Source organism: Aythya ferina (assembly GCF_964211825.1).
Source record: "Aythya ferina genome assembly, chromosome: 1".
NCBI lineage: Eukaryota > Metazoa > Chordata > Aves > Anseriformes > Anatidae > Aythya > Aythya ferina.
The window spans coordinates 29,082,357-29,104,651 of NC_140296.1; the positions used below are offsets into that span (position 1 = coordinate 29,082,357).

General features: G+C 41.2%; 1 protein-coding gene and 1 long non-coding RNA gene across 6 annotated transcripts in view; one reads left to right on the forward strand and one right to left on the reverse strand.

Moving 5' to 3' along the window:
• The window catches only part of FNDC3A (fibronectin type III domain containing 3A), a 115,149-nt gene that overhangs the window by 34,844 nt on the left and 58,010 nt on the right, over nucleotides 1-22,295 (reverse strand). For 4 of the 5 annotated variants that reach the window (XM_084504988.1, XM_084504987.1, XM_084504986.1 and 1 more), the window contains 4 exons: nucleotides 14,938-15,014; nucleotides 10,459-10,696; nucleotides 7,635-7,907; nucleotides 6,218-6,276 (listed from right to left, as the gene is read on the reverse strand). In XM_084504988.1, coding sequence (XP_084361114.1) covers nucleotides 6,218-6,276; nucleotides 7,635-7,907; nucleotides 10,459-10,696; nucleotides 14,938-15,014 — 647 coding nt within the window. Of the gene's footprint in view, nucleotides 1-6,217; nucleotides 6,277-7,634; nucleotides 7,908-10,458; nucleotides 10,697-14,937; nucleotides 15,015-19,438; nucleotides 19,514-22,295 lie in introns of those variants that run through there. The other variant, XM_084504989.1, reaches the window with a different exon arrangement.
• Nucleotides 18,344-20,224, forward strand: LOC311427712. Its single transcript, XR_014687511.1, has 2 exons — nucleotides 18,344-19,028; nucleotides 19,788-20,224. It is a non-coding gene; the product is annotated as an uncharacterized lncRNA (long non-coding RNA).

Genomic DNA, 22,295 nt, shown 5'->3' on the forward strand with positions numbered 1-22,295 from the left:
AGGCAGGCTCACTAAATGCATATATGTATTTCAAATTCCTGTGGCAGGGCCTGCACAGCCCACTCTTTGCAGAAAGGCCTGCATCAGAACAGCTATGATGTTCTATGGTGTGATAGAAAGGAGTACAGAGGTTGTAGGGAACACCACAGTTACACAGACATGCAATTAGGGTCACCCCATATTCCTCAAAGAACAGGGTCTGCTTGAAACCCACATATGCTGCAAGGGGCTGGGGAATGCTCATAAATCTATACATGAATGCACGGGTATGTGCACGTGATTACAGTTTCTTAAGATTTTTTTACTGAAAGATGCTTAGAAATCTGTATGTATTAATATTGCACATCTACTGTTGTGGTTTGTATGTTGTGTCTGCCTACTGTTTCCAATCATTTCAAAAGAATTGACAACACATTATGTGAAATGACTAGTTTCACAGTATCACTGTGATATATAGATTTTTTTTTTTTTGAATAATTGCTTTTGGAAATCCATTACTAGAGTATGAGAATCAAAATGCTATTTTCACCACTGGTGCTCTTAACCTGACTGGGTCAACTTCAAGAACGAAGCAGAGGAAATGGTTTACTGGTAACAATTTTTTTTCCTGATGTCCAGGCATTGTCTTTCCTTTTACCAATTAAGCCTACTTGCTCTAGCCACCATGGATTTGAACAGGAGATCATCTCCCCTTTTCAGCAATTGTTTCTTACGTATTTGAAGACTTACGATGTGTCTCCCCTCACTTGCCTAAATCTGATCATTTTCACTCTCCTTGTTGATTACCTCCTCCTGCTCCCTTATCTTCAGTGCATTGCCCAGAACAGTACGTAACACTTCATCTGTTGCTTTAGCAGTGCCTTACACACTTCAGATTACATTTCTCTTCAAACATCTCAGTGTATCTGTCTTCTTTTACACAGGACAAGTCAAAATGGTTGGTATAAATGAGGGCTGGTGTTACATCTTATTGGAACATTTAAGCATTAGAGGTTTCAGCTGTTCACTACAGAGAGAACAGGAAGGGTGGGACATCAAAAACAACACTGCAGCGTAATAGACAACTGACAGAACTTTGAATAGTAAAATTAAACCCAGAGCAGAGTGGAAATCTGTTATATAGCAACAAAAGTCAACAGAGAACAGGATGAAATGTTCTTTAAGTGTCTGGCTGGAAGAATTATCTTTAGTTATTCCCCCAGGACAATGTTTGCTGGTGAACTCATGTAAGCAAGAACTTCCATAAGACTTCTAATATAATAGATGACAACTGTTAATATTGTTTCATTGTGTTAGAGTTACTGTGTTATGTACCCAGCTAAAAATCAGTGACTACGTAGGTTGTTCTGGTTGTTTTACTCTGTGTAAACAGCATATGTGACTAAACAATATTACAAAGATCTGAAGCTTTGCTGTGGCCAATTTGCCAAAGCTTAAAAAGCAAGAGTTAGTGTGATTCAACATGCAGAAATGCAAAGTGAAAGGTATTTGCAGAAGCTGGGAATTAAGGACATCCTAAAGACGCATGGAAAGCTGCAGTGTAATAAAAAAAGCTATAAAAAAATTCCAAATGAAGCAAAAAAAGAGCTAACACGATTAAAGACAAAAGATATTAGAAAAAATATGAGGAAAACTCCAAGTCAGGCACTGCTCTACTACTGCTGGATGTAGAAGTTCAAACTATAAAGCACAATGCAGGAAAGCAAGAAGCATTTAGCAGTTATTTCTGCCCTGTACTTGCAATGCAGCAAAAATCCCTTTCCACCCTATGTACCACTGTAGCTGGACTAGAAAATTAACACCCCGCAGCAAAAGCTCTGGGTCCAGCAGATGGTGCCCAGTGAAACCAAATGGCCTACAACAAACCAGGTGGTCACGTTAAACCAGTGGTTCCCCTTCAGTGATACACGCTTGTGTCAAACCAAGCAGTGGCAAGAAGCCAAGCCTAAACTAATAAGCACTGGGGAGCACCGGGGAGTGAACTTCTCATGGAACAAGTGTAAGAAGCACGTACCTGAGCACCTCTAAGGCAGAGAAATGAAACACAAGGAGCAACACTTTGCCAGGGACAAATACTGGAAGTAATTTCCAACCCTATCCAATGCCTGAATCCCACGGAAGCTGCTCTTTTCTTTCCTGCAACCCCAAAGAATCAGGGTGGTGGAGTGTAAAGTCCCCTGAACTATAGCTTGTGCGTGAGGGGTCACTGATCAGACAAAGAGAGAAGCAGTAAGAGTAGGGCCGAGCAACAATGAGGTTTTTCTTCTGGACCATACGCTTTTTGATGCTAAATATTTCATAAGTTCTGGAGCTTTTCAGTCAACTCATATAGGTGTGTGAGTATTTTCAACCACTCAGTTGCTAAAAAATAGATAAATCACAGTTGCAAGCACATACAACAGAATATAACTTAAGTCCTTTACAACTGGTTTACAAAACATCAGATTCTTTTCAGGTTCAACTTGTAGCTGGGAGAATGATTTCTAAAGACAAAGACAAGACTAGGTCCAGATTATGTCATATACATTTTGCTCAAGAATATCAATAAGGGACAAAAGCAAAGTATCAAAAGATTAGTAATGGCTAAAATGAAGATATCCTATGAAAAAGAATTCCCTATTGTGTATATCCACTATGGTAGTCTTAGATTACATCAGCACAGATGATTACTCCACCTTCAAGTTAAGTATGCATATGACAGTCATTACTGAACAAGTAATTATTTGGTATTGTTTATCCTCGATGATCAATATCAGTAATATCCCAATACTTGACTTTCTGAACAGTAGCCAGAGCTTTACTGAGGAATCACTCAAGTTTCAGAAATCCCCATCAGTTCTCCAGTACAAAACACCAGTGTATTTTCAAATATCACAGTGATATGAGGAGGAAAAAAATATTTTTGAAGAACAAAGATTAAGATCAGAAGAATCCACTGTGACCAATCTGAGACACTGAGGAGGGATTTTTTCAGAAAACTTGGCATTACTTATTACTTCGTGCACTTATTCAGCAGCTGCAGTTGATTGTGGTTGCAGCTCTGAGCACTGCGCTTCTTCAAAGCAGATTACACCACTTGACTAGGGCCCTAGGTGCTGAGGAAATTAAGAGGTGGCATGTCTCCACTAGCAGTGCACCTTACAAAAATAATCTCCTTATTAACCACGTGCCATTTGGGTCAAAAAAAAAAAAAAAAAAAAAAGGCAGTTTTAATATGTGCAAGCTGGATTGCATTCAGTGACATAAGGTACTTAACTGGTGAGTAAGCTGCATCATGTTCTAAAAGCCCTGAAGCATACACAACATGCATGAGCTACAAAACATGATGTACTCCCCAGGGCTTTACAATGCCATACAACCAGTCCTCAAACTCTGAGAACTCTGAGTCCCTGTCCCTTCTTGTCCTTAAATCCCCAGCCTTCAGCTCCATTCTTCACTTTGCTTTTTGCCTTTTCAGGTCCCCTTGTCTCCTCGTCTATTAACCAAACAGCAAAGGAGGCAGATGTGATGGCTGGTGCAGCAAACTATACTTCTTGTACTGGCTGATCCAACAGCCAGTACTCCCTGTGCTGGCACTGAAGTTCATCCAGAAAACAGGAGCTGATGATCCACCAAGAATCCCTAAATACAGTGCTTCAAGCAAAGTATTAACCAAAACCCTGTAGAAATATTTCTGATGAGACCTACAAAAAGGTGTGAAAAAATGATCTCCTGGTTCACTTGTGGGCGGGTGAGGATAATATTTCCTTGGAGAAACGGTGTGAGGCTTGCTTCTGATCATGCAAAGCCTCAGCAAACTATCCAGTTGCTCTCATCAGATCCCACTCCCCAAAGCTGCAACATCAGCTAGTCTTCCACCCACCTGCAGCTCTGATACTCCCTGTAAGCCTCTCCAAGTGCTGGAAGCCTGGCTTTTTGCCTTCTGCACTGTTTGCTCTGTGGCAAACTACCACTGCCTAGGCCTGTGATGTTTTCTGAGGGCTGCAAAGACAGCACTTGCAGGCACTCAGCTACAAGCAGTGAAATTCAAGACAGGTCATGGTGGGGAGGGGAAATGGTGAAACTTAGACTTGCCTATAAGCCATGGATGGTTGGTTGAGTGCTGCAAGCAGAAGGAAGCAAAGGGAAACAAGACAGGGATGTACTGGAACCCTATTGCTTTTTTGTATGTCCTCTACAACACAGTAGAAGTCACCATCTGTTGATTATACTTCTCACAGTCTCCCTGACCACCTAGGATGCTCAGTTGCCAATCCCCGTGCCAATGTAGTCACTGCTGACATCCCAGACTTGGATGCCCTGACCAGGGGCAAAGGACTGATCCATTCGCAGAGCAGATTACTTCGTGTAGGGAAGTAATCTTCACCGTAGAGAAAACGCACCATACAGAAAAAACACCATGTCCTTGTGTTTAAAAAAAAGAAAAAAAAAAAGGCTATTTTCATCTCGCACACAATGGGCCAGCATTAGCACTAAATCTTCACTGCTTCACTTTGAAAAGGGAATCTAATTCTTCTAATGCTATTTTGATGCCTGTCTTCCTACAGTGCGATGTCCAACAGCAACCCGGGAACCCTGCACAATCCCTGATGCTCGATCTAACACCGCGATAGCTGTAAGAGTTTAGTACCATCCGTGGAGATGAAATGCACAGCTGGGCAGTGAAATAACAGGCTGCAAAACAAAACCTCTGCTGGCAAGTCTCACGAGTACTTGCTGTCAAAAGGCTGATGAGATTTAGGAAAGCTGGATTACACCCAAGCTCCTGGGTAAGGCTTGATGGTGTCAGATACAGCCTTAGGTTCACTTCTCACAGCTGTAATCCTTCCTGACCCTTTTTTCTCCTGCTTCTTGAAGTATGGCCCTAACCACTGGTTCTTCATTCCAGTCTGTACTCATTTACTCTGTACCCAATTTCTCCCCTTTATCTCCCACTGAAGTTCCGGTGCCCTTACCTCACAAATCATCTTTCTCAGGCAGTTTCAGCCTCTTGCTACTACTGCCCATTATTCCCACCACTCTCAGTCTTACTAGGAGCAAAAATAACAAACAGAACAGACAGTTGTTCTCCCAGTAGTTCATACACTGCTCTATTTGCTCCTGGTCTCATTTTCCCATCTCAGACTCCTCATCTATTTCAGGATCCCTCAGTCTTGGTTATCCTTTGGACCTGTGCTCCTTGCTGTGAACTGTCTCTGCTCTTCACTTCTTTTCTCCACCACACCTTAATCTTCATAAGCTTTCTTTCCAGTCCCACTTTCTTCACCTAAAAATCTTTTTATGGCCTGTTCACCAGCTCTGGTCTCCAGGAACATCCCGTTCAGAGCTACTGATCTTTAATGTCACAGCTACCACCTGCACCCCAGAAGCAGCTAGGATACTCCTCTCTATGTCTTCATTTCATTTCTCTCAACCCTTTCTTACGAGATTTGATTCAGACAATTTCTACCTCCACGACAGGGGCACTGACGATACGTTATCACGTTCTGATGCTTGGACACAGCGGGATCCCAAGCATTTAGGTCTGCCAGCTCAGCACCACAGAATCACAGAACGGCAGAGGTGGGAAGGGACCTCTGGAGGCCACCTGGGCCGACCCTCCTGCTCCAGCAGGGCCCCCCAGAGCAGGGTGCACAAGACTGCGTCCAGGCAGCTTGAGAAGATCTCCAAGGAGGGAGACTCCACATCCTCTCTGGGCAGCCTGGGCTGGTGCTTTATCAGTCTCACAGAACAGAAGTAGTTTAGTGGCAGATTTGGCTAGGTTAAGGGTTGGACTTGATGATCTTAGAGGTCTTTTCCAACATAAAGGTTTCTATGATCCTAAGTGCTTGCTGATGTTCACAGGGAGCTTTCTGTGCCTCAGTTTGTGACCACTGCCTTTTATTCTGTCACTGGGCACCACTGAAAAGAGCCTGACTGCAAGAGCTGGGATTGTTCAGCCTGGAGAAGACAAGGCTCGTGGCAGATCTAATCCATGAATATAAATACCTGAGGAATGAATGCAATGAAAAGAATTCTGCACAGTATTAGGACAATTTTAGCTTCATAAATGTTAATAAATTAAAAATGACTTTGGTCATTTGCATTTCAGTGAATGAAAGTTAAGTGAGTTTTCATTACTGCTGGAAATTGAAGAATTGAACTTAGAGAAAAGGAGGTATAAACGTATAAAACAGCAACAGATACACTGCTTTTATGGAAAGCTACAATCACTTACCACTGGCTTGGCTATATTAGAAAGAAGTGCTTCAAGTGCTTTTGTTTCTTCATCCTTTTCTTAAAAAACAAAATCAAAGCAAACAAAGTGCCCATGAATCACTGTTCAGTGACTTTACATTGAAATAGTTCTTCAAATTCAACAATTGCATATAGATTACAGCATGTATAAAACACAACACCAGGCCAGCTTGTGTTCAGCTAGGGCAACATAAAACCCAAAACCTCCCAGAGTTGTTGTTCACTTTAAACTAGTTGTAAATCTGTTCTGTGATTTAATAGAATACAAAAAGTGTGGTTATCTTCTATTAATGTGTAATTTTAAACAAACTACTGCTCTGGAGAAGTTAACCTCTTGGCCGAGATATTTCCTATAGATTTCTCTTTGGATGGAGTCACAGCCAAGTTACAATAGTTCAAAAGACCTTACTGCACATCAGCTGGAGGAAGGACTGACTACTGGTGACACTGGTGGCCTCCATCATTTACAGGGTGGCAAACCTGAGCTTAACCTTCAGTTTTATCTCAGGGAAAGGATTTCATGTGCTCTGCTTCAGCTGAAGGTACGCCCAAATTTTACAGAGTAATTTTACAGAAAATGTTTTTATGTGGTTTCTCTCACACAATACATGAATTTGATCATCTCAGTAGTATTAAGTGCACAGGCTACTCAGTTTTGTAGTTGCAGACGGGCATTTTTAATTCACTTAAAAACCTTCCTTAAACTAAAATGTATAAGATGGAAACAACCTCCCTAAAAAAAATTAAAAAAAGATTTCTAAGGTAAAATCTATTTACAGTTTTATATTTCTAAGAGTGTCCATGCCATTGAAACTAACTAAAATGTGTTTCTAATTTCTGCTTGTTAGCACAAGTCACAGTACATCATTTTCCAAAATGTACATCAGTACATCATTTTCTAAAATAAAATAATAATTAAAAAAAAAAGGTGGATTTCTCCATTTTTTGTATAAATAGTTATAAAGAACTGCTAACATAATTTTTGCAATGTATGTAAACAGCACATTTTGTCACCTGTGCCTTGGTGAAGTCTGCTTATAGATAAATACCAGATGTCAGAAAGTAAACTGAATGCAAGACAGATGTCAGAGTGGAACTAGTGACATGTATTCATCCAAATTTGGAGCAACAGGTCAACGAATGTTCCCAGTTGCTGAATTCAGGTTGTATTATAAAGGTGTCCCTTGCTACTAAACTTTCAGGGGGTTTTCCTAGTTTTGTTCTCTTAGAGCCATTGTTCCAACATGAGCAGCAGGCTGCTTGCCTCAACTCCCTTCCACGTCTATCACCCAACTTCAAGACTGCCAAAGGATGGTGTTCTACCTACAAAGGCTGTGCTCAGCCAGATACTGGACTTGCATATTTTATATACACACACAATTTTTGTTAACACTTACCTTCTACTTCCGTGTCTGTCTGAGAATTACTTTTTCCTTTACACACAGACTTGCTTTTGGTAGAACCTGTGCTTATGCCAGCTGTGTCCTGTCCTTTTGAAAGTCCATTAGGTTCACTTGTAGGAGAAGGACATTTCTGAGGAGATGATGGAGGACTGTTTAATTTATCCTTCTGAGTTCCATGTCGATCTTTTAATTTTTTTTGTAACCTTTCATATGTTTTACTAGACCTTTCATCTCTAAAGTTGGCTCTTCCATGAGCAGGCAGAGTATCTAAATGAAAGTAAAAAAGAAAAATAAATAAATCACAAAGAACAGAACGTAATTAAAGATCTATTTAAAAATGTCATGTGAGTTAAGTGTGTGCTTCTGTGCAAAACTACATCTACATTCCTATTATAAAACTGAACCATCCAGAAAGTGAACTTACATACAGTAATTGGACATTAACAACCTGTTAGAGGAGAAAGTGTAATCTTTCCTTCCCACATCCTTTTTCCGCTTACAAAATTATTTTTAAAAGGTTTCTATATTCTTCCCTAAGCTGCGAGGTGCAGAATAAAGTTATCACACTACTTCATTACATAGGAGGAGTTCTGCTCTGATGCTGAATACAGAAAATAGAGAAGTTTTAAGTTTTTGGAACACTATTACTTTAATGGGATTTCTGCAGAAATCAACAGGAAAAAAACAAACAGACAAACGAAAAACAAAAGCAAAGGGCAACTGAAAGACACTAGAAGACAGGAGATAGTATATGGCGAGGTCTTCTAAGTGCGCTAGACCTGTACATGGCAAGCCAAAGCATTGCTGCAGCATCACCGAGGGCCCACCTCTACGTCAGAACATGGTTTTAGAAAAAAATGTCAGTACAAGACTAATGAAAAAAATTAAACTGCAGAGTTCTTCTGTCTAATTAAAACATTTTTATCCATTTCATCTTTATGTTTAAGCACCGTTTAAAGACTCAAGATTTAAACATTTTATACCACATGGCACCAACTCTTTCCTCAGTGTATTCCTACCTGCATACCTAATGAAAACTTCCCCCAAAACACATCTTTCAAAACCAACATAGAATTTGACTGGAGTTTGAGAATTTGAAATTGTATCACTCAGTCTGAAGAACAAAATTATTTGTTATTCCTTCTGCGCTAGGAATTTACAGAAAGCAAGATGAAATAAAAACTTCCTTGCAAGAAGGACACAATCAAAAAACTGCAGAGCTTTTCAGTCTCTGACTTTTTAAATCAGTTTAAGTCTGGAAACTTTGACAGATTATTATTAGAAAAGCTGTATTTAAAATTTTGATTTTCACTACTATTAGAAAGTTAGGAGCTTTTGTTAGAGAACTACCACACTGTAAGTACTTTTTTCATTTTTTCCCCTTAAATTCAGATTTTTCGTATGGGAGCTGTAGGGTTCAACATCTGACAGACATAGCTAAGGTGTGTCCACAATTAAATATGAAACCTGAAGCAAGTATCAAACAAACTAATGTGTTCCTAGTCCTCTATTTCCCTAAACTTAAGAGCATATTAAATATGTACTTAAAATAAAAGAAAATGAAAGAATCCCACATTATCACCCATTCTTTTACTGTTGTTATTATTATTATTATTAGTCTAGTAGTTTAGCAGATTATCACTGAACTCATATGTAAAGGGATATAATCTAGCAGCAGAAACCTACTGAAGTCTAAAACTTTATTCCATTTAGAAGTATCCTTTTTACCTTATGTGTTTAATTATCATGTTCCAATCTCTTCATTTAGGAAACTAAAAGCAAAAGCCTCCCACTTACTGTCAACTAAGAAATTAATGAGATTATAATAAGTACCCAAAAAGCATATAATAACATACTATTATCCAAGTAGTGCAAGCAAGAAAAAAGGTATAACTTGATACAGAAATACTAAGAAATCCAGCAAGATCAAGACACTGACATATTTTTTATCTGACCACGTTGTACATCATGACTATTTAAGCACAGTGACTACATGGAGGTCATTTTAGAAGATTTTAGTAGTATAGAACACTGAGAATCTACCCATCTACAGTGACATGACAGTGCTCTAGTTTCCCTTCCACGGCTTCCGCCTTCTTTCTGTGAGAACTGCAACCTGGTATTGTTCTCTAAAAGTCTTTTGAGGTCAGCACCTGCTTTAAAGCAGGAGTTTATGTAAAGAAAAGCAGGTCTACCAGAAAAGTAAATATTTATCAAATAACCCCACCCCTGTTAGTACATGCATACACTGTGTCACTAAACAGCATTAAAGGCAGACAGCAATGCTACTTCCAAAGACAGCTTCAACTACAGTTTAAGTGGGTAGCACCTGTTGGAATTTATGATTCTATGAATTCAATACAGACATTAGCCCAAACTTGCAGTTTTAGGAAAATAGCACCATTTTTCCATATGCAATATAGAGAACTCCTGTTTCAGGCCTCAAACAGGATACTTGCAGATAGTTATCTCAGAACAGTGCTCAAGTACGGATCTAAACACTGAATCAGAGTGAAAACCATCAGTTGAACTACCACAAACACTTTCTGCACTGCTTTCGTGGGCAAATCCTTAACTGATAGACATAAAAAATAACCTGTATATTTAAAGGATAACCAAATAGAGAAGCCCAATTAATGAAAATAACTTCTGAAATACCAAGCTTCAGCAAAAAGACTGGCATCCTCAAAACGTTTTTGTACAGCTCCCATTCAAACCATAGCTGTGCGTGATAAAGGAAGTGTATCAGCATCACGGATTCTGGAAACCAGTTCAGCATTCCTTTGGTGGCACCCGCAATACTTACTGAACTACTTACCCAGATCACCATACATTTGGGAGGTGTGATACTGTGGAATGTACTGCGTCGCTATGTCACCGGCTCCGGTCACTGGTGAGTACATATGACGTGGTGGAGGGGGTATCATGGCTGGAAGAGGAAGGAAGCCAGGCAGTGGGGGATGAGGTGGCCTGTGTATCACTGCGTGACCGCCAGGATGAAATTCTGGAGCCTGGGGAACCACCACAACCCTTCGAACACCGTTGTCCTCAATAACCTGTATTGTGAGAGACCACGCACCAAAAAATAAAGGCTTAGTAACAAGCAAGAGAACAAAAATGTTGGGAGCGACAGTCTGGAAGGTATGCTTCTGTATGTACTTAAACAAAACCAGCAATGGCAAAACCCTTGAGTTTGAGAAAAGGAAAACACAAAAGGGTAAGAAAAAAAAAAGGACAAAAAAAGGACAATATAAGGGCTATCTACCTTGCTGTTAAGTGTATTAATTGCAATAATGTGCTTAATTTCTCAATGTGATGGGAAAAAATATTGTTGCAAAATCTGAGTGCAACAACGTCTTCTAAACAACTAGGTCTATTTATGCCATTAACCTGAGCTTGTCAGCAGGGCTCTCTTTCCATCCTCATTCATACCACTTGCATGCTCTACTGCTCCTCAGATTTCTTCTGCAGTATAACAACTAGATGGCTCCCTGGAAGTGATTTGATGAGCAGGTGGACCTCACATCACATAAATGGAGAGAAAAAAGGCGTAACAGTGCCTGGTGCTCCCAACACGATCAAGTCAGTCCTCCAGTGATAACCCAGGAGGCCCCTGTCAGCACCAGCAGCCACTGTCTGCATCAAGCTGTTGAAGCAAAAAAACCCTACCAGGATGGTAGTCAGCCCTCTCAATACTCCTTTACAACTCAGCATACTTTAAAATAACCTTTTTTGTTTGTTTTTCCTCTGTTAAGATATTCTGCAGCCTGAAAGAAGCCACTTACTACTGAGAAAACAAGGGAGTTTGTGACAGCCTCTGCCAGACAGGTATGCAAAGAGGCTTGCTGTGTACCTAAAGGTGATCTTGGCATGATTTGAGTCAGATTTACTGTAGGATTAATAACCATAGCACCTGGGATGCCAATGAATACATTGTTCTCCACATCTTAATAAAATGCCCCCAAATGATGCCACAACGAGGGCCGTAATGCAAGTTTCTGGATTTTTTACCCAGAAAAGGAAAAGAGCAAGACAGGAATCTGGAATATCAGGACCATATTTGAAAACAGGGAAGAAGGCAACTCTATGACATGTTTTCACTGGCATTTGGAATCAGGTGGGACATGCTCACGTAAACCAGTGGGTAAACTGGGGCAACAGGAACAGATCGGGAGATCAAAGCACTGGGTGCCAAGCTGCTCTGACCTCCGCTGTTAGAGATTAACGGTGTAATGCTTGGCTAGATTTAGTCCACGTCCTGGTGTGAACACTTCCACCGTGTCTGACAGAAAGCTGCCTGAAGGATCAAACGGTGGCTTTACCGCGTTACCACTGGGGTTGGTGTGAATCTGGAATGGAATTTCTAGTTTAGTCCCCAAATCATCCTGCTCGCTGAACCACTGCAGGGTAAGCGAGGATGGTCTAGGAAATCGTTTCAAAACTTCCCTACTGTAGTAAAAAGGAAAACTATGTAGGCACGGTTGCATGCTTCTGGTGTTATGTAGAACAAAGATCTTTACAGATAAGCAATAACTTTCAGAAGACAAAAGTATGTACAAAAAGGAGCTGATCCCACCCTACTTACGTGAATAGAAAGCTAGAATTCAATGTAAATTACTTAAGTGAACACAGCTTCAAAAAAAATTATATATATATACACACACACTTACCATGTGACTTAAAAAAAAAATCACTATTTTCAGTATACAGAAATTGTCTCTTACTGGGGAAGAGTGATTTTGCAAAGTTGCATATCTGTGCAGCTATAGCTGTGTGGTACCTAAAGGTGGCATATATTAACAGCAGTAAAGCCGAGGAGAACTTCTCTTATTCAAGGAAATTCTCCAAATGTAGTTTTCATCACCAAAATCCCTTTTGTTTAGACAAGGAAATTGCAATTTATTACAAATTTATTTGCAGATAAGTTTATATAGGAAGCAAATTCCTTAAAAACGTTCCTTAGATTATCAGCAAACCCAAGAAAACAAATAAATCATAAACTAAGTAACTCAGAAATAGATACCCCATTCAAGCAGCAGGGACCTTAAGCTAAGTCTGTGACTGTGCCCCTAAATCAAACACCAGCTCAACTTTATGACCATAGCAGGGGGGGGGCTAGGAAAAAGCACTATGTGCATCATGTCAAGCATGCCACCTTAAGTTACAAACAAAACAAAACCAAGCTATTATGCTAATTGTACTAGCAAAACGTGTAGTTCTGGCACAGGCCTCTTTGGTTGTGTGAATCAACCACACATCACTGGAAAATTCACTACAGGCACTGAATACAGTCAGCTTGGAAAGGATGAATGAAGATGTCTGTGCTTGCTTTCACAGCTCTAGAATTACAGTGCCAAAAGAAAAGGAAGGGAGAAGTAAATCAACGTGTGAATTGCTTTTTATGTATGTGATATAAGAAGAATCTACATGCTTTGTTCTGTAGCTCTCCCCGATGTCCAACAGGGGACAGTATGCTGTGTCAACGCCAAACAGAAGTTGAAGCAAGCAGAGGTGTAACAGCACTAAATGAAAATGGACAGGCAAAATGAAGATGCTGAAGCTGTTCTTCCAGACTGATGGCTTTAGGTGTTTAAGTGGCTTCCAATTTCCCTGAAAATATATCCGAGTTACTGTCTTAAAGATATGAAGAAATCACGGAGGTTACATCGGTGGGACTGCAGTGATAACTCTTAGCAACATCGGCATTTTTTTCCCGTTTGCATGACCGCTATCATATCCTCGAGCTTGTAACAGGAACTTCCAACATAAACCACAACAGCTGGTATGTTTTGTCAGCAGTAAATACTGCAGAAGCCTTATAAACTACAGGTTTTCCTAGACTATGACATTCCCACTCAGATGAAAACAGCAGACATGAGCTCACTCCACCTGTACTCTCAGCTAGAGAGAGGTGAGGCACCTTCGGTTCAAAAGTCAGAGAGCTGTGCCAGCACAACACTTGCCTGGACTAACAAGCTCCAATGAGAGGCTAACAAGCCTGCCCCAGCAAAACTCGGTCCTTCAGCCTGCCTGCTGCAGGCTCTCCTCAGAGGGAGGGTAAAGTAATTTCAGAAAAACGATTCAGATTGTCACAGGTCACACGACTTTTTGAATGCTAAGTGCTTCATCAGCTGAAACGAACTACTGAGGAAATAGAGTAAAATTTCCAACTTCAATTAAAAAATACTTTCAGATCCTTAAAAATGAATTCTAACAGGAATCAAGGCGTTTTGCTATGATTTAAAGATAAATGGACTCTCACGATTTTTAATTTATTTTCCTGTTCCAGAATTCAGCTATGAGAGATACATGAGCCAACCTTCAGCAGATCAAAGGTAAAACCACGGAGACGCCATGGATCAGCCTGCCTGCCCTCACAGCCTTTTCTGCTACTAGAGGGCAATTTTTCCATGCAGTTCAGATAATTTGTGCTACATCTCCTGGACACTGAGGATTTTTTGGTTGCATTTTGTGCATTGTATTCTCTTCTGATGTATACACAGTGAATCAGATGTAGGCTGGTCTCAATAACACAATATCATGAGGAAGATTTACATTATGGAAGTGGCATTCATCTGCTCTGGTTTCCAGGTCTGAGCTACTAACCCCTGTGCTCATTCTATAGCTGGGGAAGAGGGAGAGACATCATCTAGGAGGCCATATATCCCAGCATAATAACAAGTAGAGGTGAGAGGAATTGTCCTTTTAATGTACTCTAAAGGATGTCCAGGTTATCTAGCTCACATTTAATTTTCAGGCATCTAAATTAGGAATCCCTGAGCAGCAACAAAAGCACAGCCCTACTTCAAGATAAGGCATGGAAATGTGTGTTGTATGGTAACTTATCCCCGGTGGACAGCTGATGTTTTTTCATGTTGTTTGCTACACTTTTTCCAACTGATCTGTTTTACTCCTTATCTGCAGGGAGCTTCCTAGACACGAGCTATGTACGTACATAAAATTACATTGGTGCCAGGAGAAAATACTCGCTAACCGAGAATTCAGCACAATGAACTATCTGGGTCATGGGCTTTTTTCTGTTCAGAGGGCATCTAGTACATTAGGATCCTGAACTAAATAAGGAAGTGTACCTGTTATTGTCATGCAAGTAGTTAATGTATAACTAAATGGGCACACACACTGGCTCCCATCACGGAGATGTTATTGGACATGTCCCATTATTTACCTGCTTGATCGCAGTGACTGGTTTGACAGATTCATTTACTGAATTAGCTATTTTGGTTTTACTCCCACAATCTGCATGCACACAACTGAAGAAAGAATCAAAGGGCCATACCTGTGGGGCATATCCAGGAGGCACATAAATAGTAGGCACTGAACCATTTGGGGACATCATTGGAACCTGAGCAGGACCTAAATGGGTTAAAAAAAATAGTCTCAAATTATTAAATGGTGCGGTACTGGAAGTTCAAAGAACATACTGAACTGCAAAGTCTCTGTGAAAAATATACAAGATAACATGGATAAACAAAGGCAATGAACTGTACAGATAAAATTATAGCAAAGGGCACTCTTAGAAACATGAGACATTTAATAAAAACAGGAACAAAGTAAAAAGTAATTCTCCAGTAGCTATTTCTCCTTCCTTCTCTGTCAGCTCACTGAAGAACTTTTGGCAAAACTTCTTGGCATGTGACAAATCAAAAGAAGTGTCCCCAAATGAAGAGGCAACTTTACTACAGAAACAACCAAGCAAACAAAAAATTAGAAACAAAATGCTAAAATAACATAGTATGCAGTTAAAAGTTGTAAATAAAGTTATTTACTAAATTGCTGCTCTGTTACCATGGGCTCAACACCTAAAATGGCCTCAGTACCACGGGAATGGGAGGTGGCAAACAGGGCACCAACTTCAAATCTCAGGGGAAAGAAAGCCAGTGTTTTACAAGCCAGTGAGTCTACTCCTACAAATGGTAAGAAGTTGTGATATCACAGTGATCTTTGTACCAAGCAAGCCAGAAAGAACAGAATTCACAGATTCTTGGATAAATACGACACAGTGGAGATGTGTTAAGGTGGCATTTGTAGATAAAGCACTGCCTGGAAAATCTGGTACCTTCAAAGAGCGCAGGGACAGTGTTACATGCTTGGGTTTTCAAAAAACTTTTGACAATCTTTCTCAAAGACTCTTTAAGAAGTAATGCTGCCTTGAGTTTAAAAGAGAAGAAGGCTTCTCATGAGTAACAACTAACTGGACCAAGGACAGGAAACAAAGATGAAAAGTAACTGATCAGCTTTCAAAGTGGCTGGAGTGACCAAAGGAGTACCACGGGCACGCAAAAATAAATCTGTTTGATGCATTAACATTGCTGGAAAAGGAAATGAACGCCGAGGTGACAAATTCTTGGTATGCACTCAGAGAGCTGCAAAGGATCTCAGAGCACTTAATGACTGGATGATAAAAATGAAGAAGAAATTGTGCTGCTATGTGCAAAGCAACGCACCTGGACAAAACCAACAGAACTATTTATTTACAGAGTTAAGCCACACATTAGCTGGAAACAGATTATGGATTTACTGTGTGTATTTCTAAGGAAAAGCCAACTGAGCTGTTCGGTGGGATTTGCAGAGGGAAAGAGAACACAAGATCATCACTCACAGAACTGAGTACAGGCAGAACGCGTTACCCTAGGGTCTAACTTTATGCTGGCCCTCGTAACAGTGTTTATCAGGGAAGAATCAGGAGGCCAGGATTCTTCCACCTGAAGATGGAGGAAAGGTAAAAGGGCAAGGAGGAGAGAAATAGTAAGAGACCTACAAAAATCACAACCTGCCCCAAAATAGGAGGATGGATCATTTACACTTTCTCATGTACAAGAACCAGAGGTACTAAATTAGATCATCGAAGAAAAGGTTTAAAGCGGAAAAAGGAATTTCTGAGGAAACGCACAGCTAAGTTTTGTAACTCACTGCTTTAAGAACACTGCAGAAATGAAAGGTTAGGTTCCCAAGCTATTCAACAAATTGAAGTAAGTAATTCACTAGGAGCTGTAAAAAAATAATAAAAAATTACTTTTGGTTCAGGAGGCTTGAAAGAAAAGTTATTTCTGTGCATTTGACTGGTCCTTACGCTCTCCCCTTTAGTATTTGGTACTGGTCTCTATCAGAGCCAGAGCATTTGCATAGGCTACAAGAGGGACTGCATACAGATGTCCTTATATCCCCACATTTATCCAAAACAGGAACAATTCCTGGAGTTTAATTGTTAATGAGAAAATGAAACAGGATGTAATCTAACTAGGTTCTGTGGCATGATGATGAGATTGGAATACAAACACCCTTGGCTGCATTCTCTAAATTTCCAACTCAGTTTAGACTCTACCAAAAGCATCAGCCCAGCTCTTAGTGAACTTTCAACAATACTTCTTCTGAAAGGGTGTCCATAGTTCCACTTTAACATTTGATACACTGTGCTAAGGTCTGCAAAAGAAAAGTACAAAGCAAATGCAAGGTGCATTTTATCGTACTAGCACATCTCGTTCTGGTAAGTGTGAACTTGACAGCAAAATAAAGGTAACTATTCCCAAACGCCAAGAGTGGGAAAAAAAGGAACAAAAAGCATTCTATAAAAAGTGAGGCATGTAATCAAGCTTGACTCCACGTGCTATGGGGACTCCTTCACAATAGGATAAAAAAGTTTTGGAACGTGTTACCTAAAAAGAATCACAGCCTTGTTCTTGATGAAGTGTTAACCCTCAACAGTGGGGAGAAAGGAGAATTTTTAAGAAGGAGGTCTTAATCGAAAGATTAACTGAGCCATGTAAAAAGCAAATAATAAGAGGTCTACAGTAAGCTTTACATTGAGAACTGAACCTTCCTCGGCTTTTTGCTCAGGTGAAACTCAAAAATGTTTCAGTTAAAGTTTCCCCAAGTACACAGTGCTGAATCAAATGAAAAGTGGTCAAACAAGCTAAGAAGTGCTTTACAGCGTTATCTTAAAATAAATTCCAAAAGGTCAACGGCAACGGAAGCGTATTTATTACAAGATGTCCTTCAACCAAATAATGGTTTAAATTAATTCTTAAATAAGAGGATGGTTTTTACACAGCTTGTATCTCATATAGCGTACTTGTGGTTTTCATAATGAATACAAGAAACCGAAGCTTTCATTAAACTCAGTGTTTTCAGTTATGTAAGTTTCAGGTAAATTGAGAATCAAGCCCACAATTCCTTCAAATTTCATATCAAGCTCATGATGCTGGGAGGATGAAGGAACTCTGACATGAATAGCCTGTATCTTTGTGAGCTGGTGGGCATTTCTGTGCTTTGTTGCTGGTGGTGTTTTAGACTGTTAAATTTAGACAACATTATTTGGGTGCTTAAAACAAAAAATCGGGTCCAGGTGAGTGAACCATGCTTCTTTCCAAAGAGCACTCATTGAGTGCTTTAACTTTCTGTCTGAACTAACGAAAAAGCAGCTATCTCCAATCCAGTGCAAAGGTTGATCCTCAAAGTCATTCTCAGGATAGATTCCTAATCTAGCAGTCACATGAAGGCAATATACGAACCTAAATGAATGTATCAACTTCGAATGGAGTCAAGTGAGCAGTTTGAAAACTTGCATCCTAGCTTTAGCCTTTCATGGTTCCAGAAAAAAATGAAAATATTTTTAATATTCAAGATTACGTCTGATACATTTTTGATAAGATTTACGAGTGACTGCAGAATGAGGTTAGACTGAACAGGAATATTTAAGAGAACAGAAAGCACAGGAACAGAAGTTGACAAAGTTTATGAAAAATTTTAATGGATACGGGGTGTTTGCAGCAAAGTTATTGGTTTCTTTGCAGAAAGCACATTGGCAGCTGTGAAACCATGAAGCAAACTTCCATGTCTTTAAGGATAAAATGTTAACACTATATATGAGTAGAAATACATTTTTCCCCGTTCCTCTATTTGAAAACAAAAAAATGTGAAGATCTTGGCTTTAAAGCAGGATTCTCAAGCTCTCAGGTATTGATTGGACCGAAACAAGACAAGGCCAGTGTTTTACCATGAGGTGGCTGGTTAAAAAGCACCAGTGGGGAGCAGCCTCTTGAAGTCCTGCTAGACAAATATCTCCTTTTCTCCACTGCACCTAAAGGGAATTTTCTTCCTCCAAGCCCCTACGTTGGAAACGTTGATGCTTTTAAGGGGAGGTCTCACATCTTCTAACTTACTTCAGGTAAACAAATCCTCTCGGTACAGAAAGGAAAAATACCAATAGTGGGAGGAAAAGAAAAACACCAACAACGCGCCACACAGCTGTTTTATGCTTTATTCCTGAGAAACGACTTATCAAATACCACAAAGCTTTATTTAACCCGAGACGTTTCGGCGTACTTCCACCTCACCTGCCTGAAATCTGCCATCTCACTGCTACGAAAGGTAAAAGCGAACAGGGGTGGGATAGGCAAAAGCCGTCAATACGTGTGTTTTAACGACCTTTTTGCGTTACGATTTTTTTAAAAACCCCACGATAAGAACCGAGACCCCTCACACAGACCCCGCAAACCCTCGGGGAGGGGTGGAAAGCAGAGGGACACCGAGGGCTCCCCCCGCCCCGGGCTGCGTGGAGCCGCTCGGGGCCGGCCCCATGGCTCGGGGCTCCCCTCAGCGCCCGGCCCGGGAGCCCGGCGACATTTGCAGGGCCGCAGCCGGCGGTGCCCTTCCGGGGCACGGCGCTCGGAATGGCCGCCGCCGCCTGGAGCCCCCCCCACCAGCCGGCCGCCCTGAGCGGCGAGGGGAGACCAGCACGGCCCCGCACCGCCTCCCCCTTCCCTCGGGTCACCCCTTACCGCTCATTTCGGGCCAAGCCGAGCCGAGCCGAGCCGAGCCGGGCCGGGCTGGCGGCTGCTCCCCGGCGCGCCGCGGCGGGCGGGCGGGGCGGCGGGCGGGGCGGCTCGGCACGGCTCGGCTCGGCTCAGGTGCGCCGCGGCCTGCGGCAGCCCGGGGAAGGGATTTTTGTCCCTTCCCGGTTTTACTTCAGGGTTGTAGCAGCCACCGGGCCGTCCCCTGTCACCTTAACAAGCAGTCCGGGTCACTGCTCGGGCTAAAGCCTTCTGTGGGGTTTACCTGTCACCTCAGGAAATGGGGCGCAAAAAGGGCGCCCCGAACAAATATTCCAAATAAATGCTTTTTCCTCAGAAAGCCGCAGCTTTCTGGTACCGATTTGTGCTTCGAGACCGATCCGTGCGGATAGCGCAGCTCGCCAAGGCGGCTATACTTAGCGCGAGCGGCGATGAATCACCGCCGGCCCCGGGGAGGCGAGCGGCGTTGAGGATTGACTGCGGCACATTAGGTTAACGGTGTCTCCACAACCCAACACCCACACTTTGACATCACGCCGCCGACGATAGGCATCGCTGACGCAAGCGCTGCCAGGCTGGAATACAAAGGCCAGGGCAGCTGCAGCAAGCTGACGTCGCGGCACGGCCGGCCACGCTGCGCTCAATCAATAGTCCCAGATGCCACCAAGAGTTGCGCCGCTCTCGCTCTGACTTAACGGCCAAGGCTTCAGAGTTTTATTTTGGGCTCCCAGCAGCTAGATAATGACAAGAATAAAGCCGGTTATCGACAACAAACGAGTGGTCTCTGGCTTGGGAGCTGTGCAGGGAAAGTAGGTCCGGATTGGTACTTCAGGTTACTTCAAGTGTCACAAGGAATTGGGTGCTTTGCTTTTAGTAGGTGCAGTGCAATCAAAGGAAGTAATAACAAAAGAGAAAAGCAAACCCAAAGCTTACTGCTAGGCCTGGGCTGGGGAAGAGGTGCAAGAAGGAACTGGGAGCACCACAAGGATAGGGGCGGCCAGAAGACTTAAGTTTTCAATTTAACACCTTCCTTATGCTCTAAATTCATCCTGACCAAACAGTCCCTTCCCCCACCCATCTGTCTACTTTTGTCATCAAGGCTGGGGAACAGCCACTGACAAAGCAGGAACAGCGATTTAAATATATTAATCGGCTACTAAACTCTATCAGTGGGCTGGAAAACGCGTGGAAAAACAAGGTGAAACGTTCATGTCATTTTGTTCAAAAGCAGGGGAAAAAACATCAGTTTCATGCATGCAGACTTTGGAATAATGGATAAGAGCTGAAAGCCATAAAGCCTAACTACAGTATTTCGACAGATTCCATCCTAATGAGATCCTGAGCTTTCCCATGAAACCATACATATGTATTCAGAAAAAAAGGACACAAAATCCCTTCTCACAGGCAAACGTGCAGAGATGACAGATTCCCATAGCACTTCATCATTAATACAGCTATCAGTTTTCTTCTATAATGGCCTCACATATATTCAAAGGACAAAGGTAACAATGGTTTCTGTGTTCACATATTAAACGTGCCTTCATTCCAGCTGTATCTAAACAATGACCGCTGTGCAATTTTGTGATTAAAAAAAAAGAAAAAGATTGCAAACTCATGCCTTTGAATGGTGCAAACTTCTCATCAGGAACTGACACGTGGGAGCTTGCAGAAGGATGATTTTAGTCTTTCTAGATACTCCAATAATAGAAAGTTTTTATACATGCTTTGTGAAGCTATGGAGGAGCACAGCAATCAACTCCATCCTACTTCTGTTCAAGAAATAAGTAGCAATGAATCAAAGATGCTAAAGTGGAAATACAATACAGATTTTTACTGTGCAGCCTAGATTATTAAATTGTTCAGCTTGCTTTGCTGTTTTAGGTTTAGACTAAGGGCAATTACTTAATAACTGTGGAAGAGTTATGTCAAAAAATTATGTTCTCTCTCCCTTGTAGTCTTCCAATTTAAATATCAGGTGAACCGTAAGTCATTGCATTTCAAAGGGAGTCAAATGTGATACACCATCCTTAACACACAGAAGCTTTGATGAAAATGTTTTTATTCTTAGCAGTAAGAATAATTTGCACGAACTGCACGGCGTATTTGCTCAGCTTTTTCTCAAAGAGAGTAATTTCCTAGCATTTATGCTGCTGAGCAATATTGATCTGCAACTTCTGCAGACTAATATTTAATATCTGTACATAATGCTTAGTCATTTTCCATTTGATTCACATGACTCAGGATAAACTACAATTTAATCATCTAACAGTAGTTACCGCTAGAGTTTGTGCATTTTTGATCATTTTTAAGCTGTTTGCACTGCTGACCAGTAAGTAACAACAAAGTTAAGCTCTACTATTGATAACTGGTTGTAGCTAAGAGGTGAACAGCACAAGCGAGTCTCAACAGCCAGCAGTTGCTGGCTTGCAGACAGCAGCTTCTAGAAAAGAGCACTTTGGTTTGCAGAAGAGAGATTGTGGAAGGCACAGACATTGACTTCAACTTCTTTTCCTCTAAGGCTGGTTGTGCCAAAAATTAAATTATGTAGTGTAATTACTTGTAAAGGCCTTTTTGGCACCATTATATTCAAGTTATTACACTAATGGGTTATTTTTTCTCTACACACGTACCTGGCTACGCTGATTTCAAACTAGAGGGCAAAATTATCTGGCATGTTCTGCTGTTTCAGAAGGGGCACTTGGAGAAGCCCCTTCTCCTTTGCATGAAGTTCTTAATATTCCCACCACCAAGTTACATGTGTGTTTATGTGTGCATATAATGAGCGTGTATATATATTTACAAGATGTCTCTGCATATAGATAGCGCCTAAGAAAATCAACAGCAT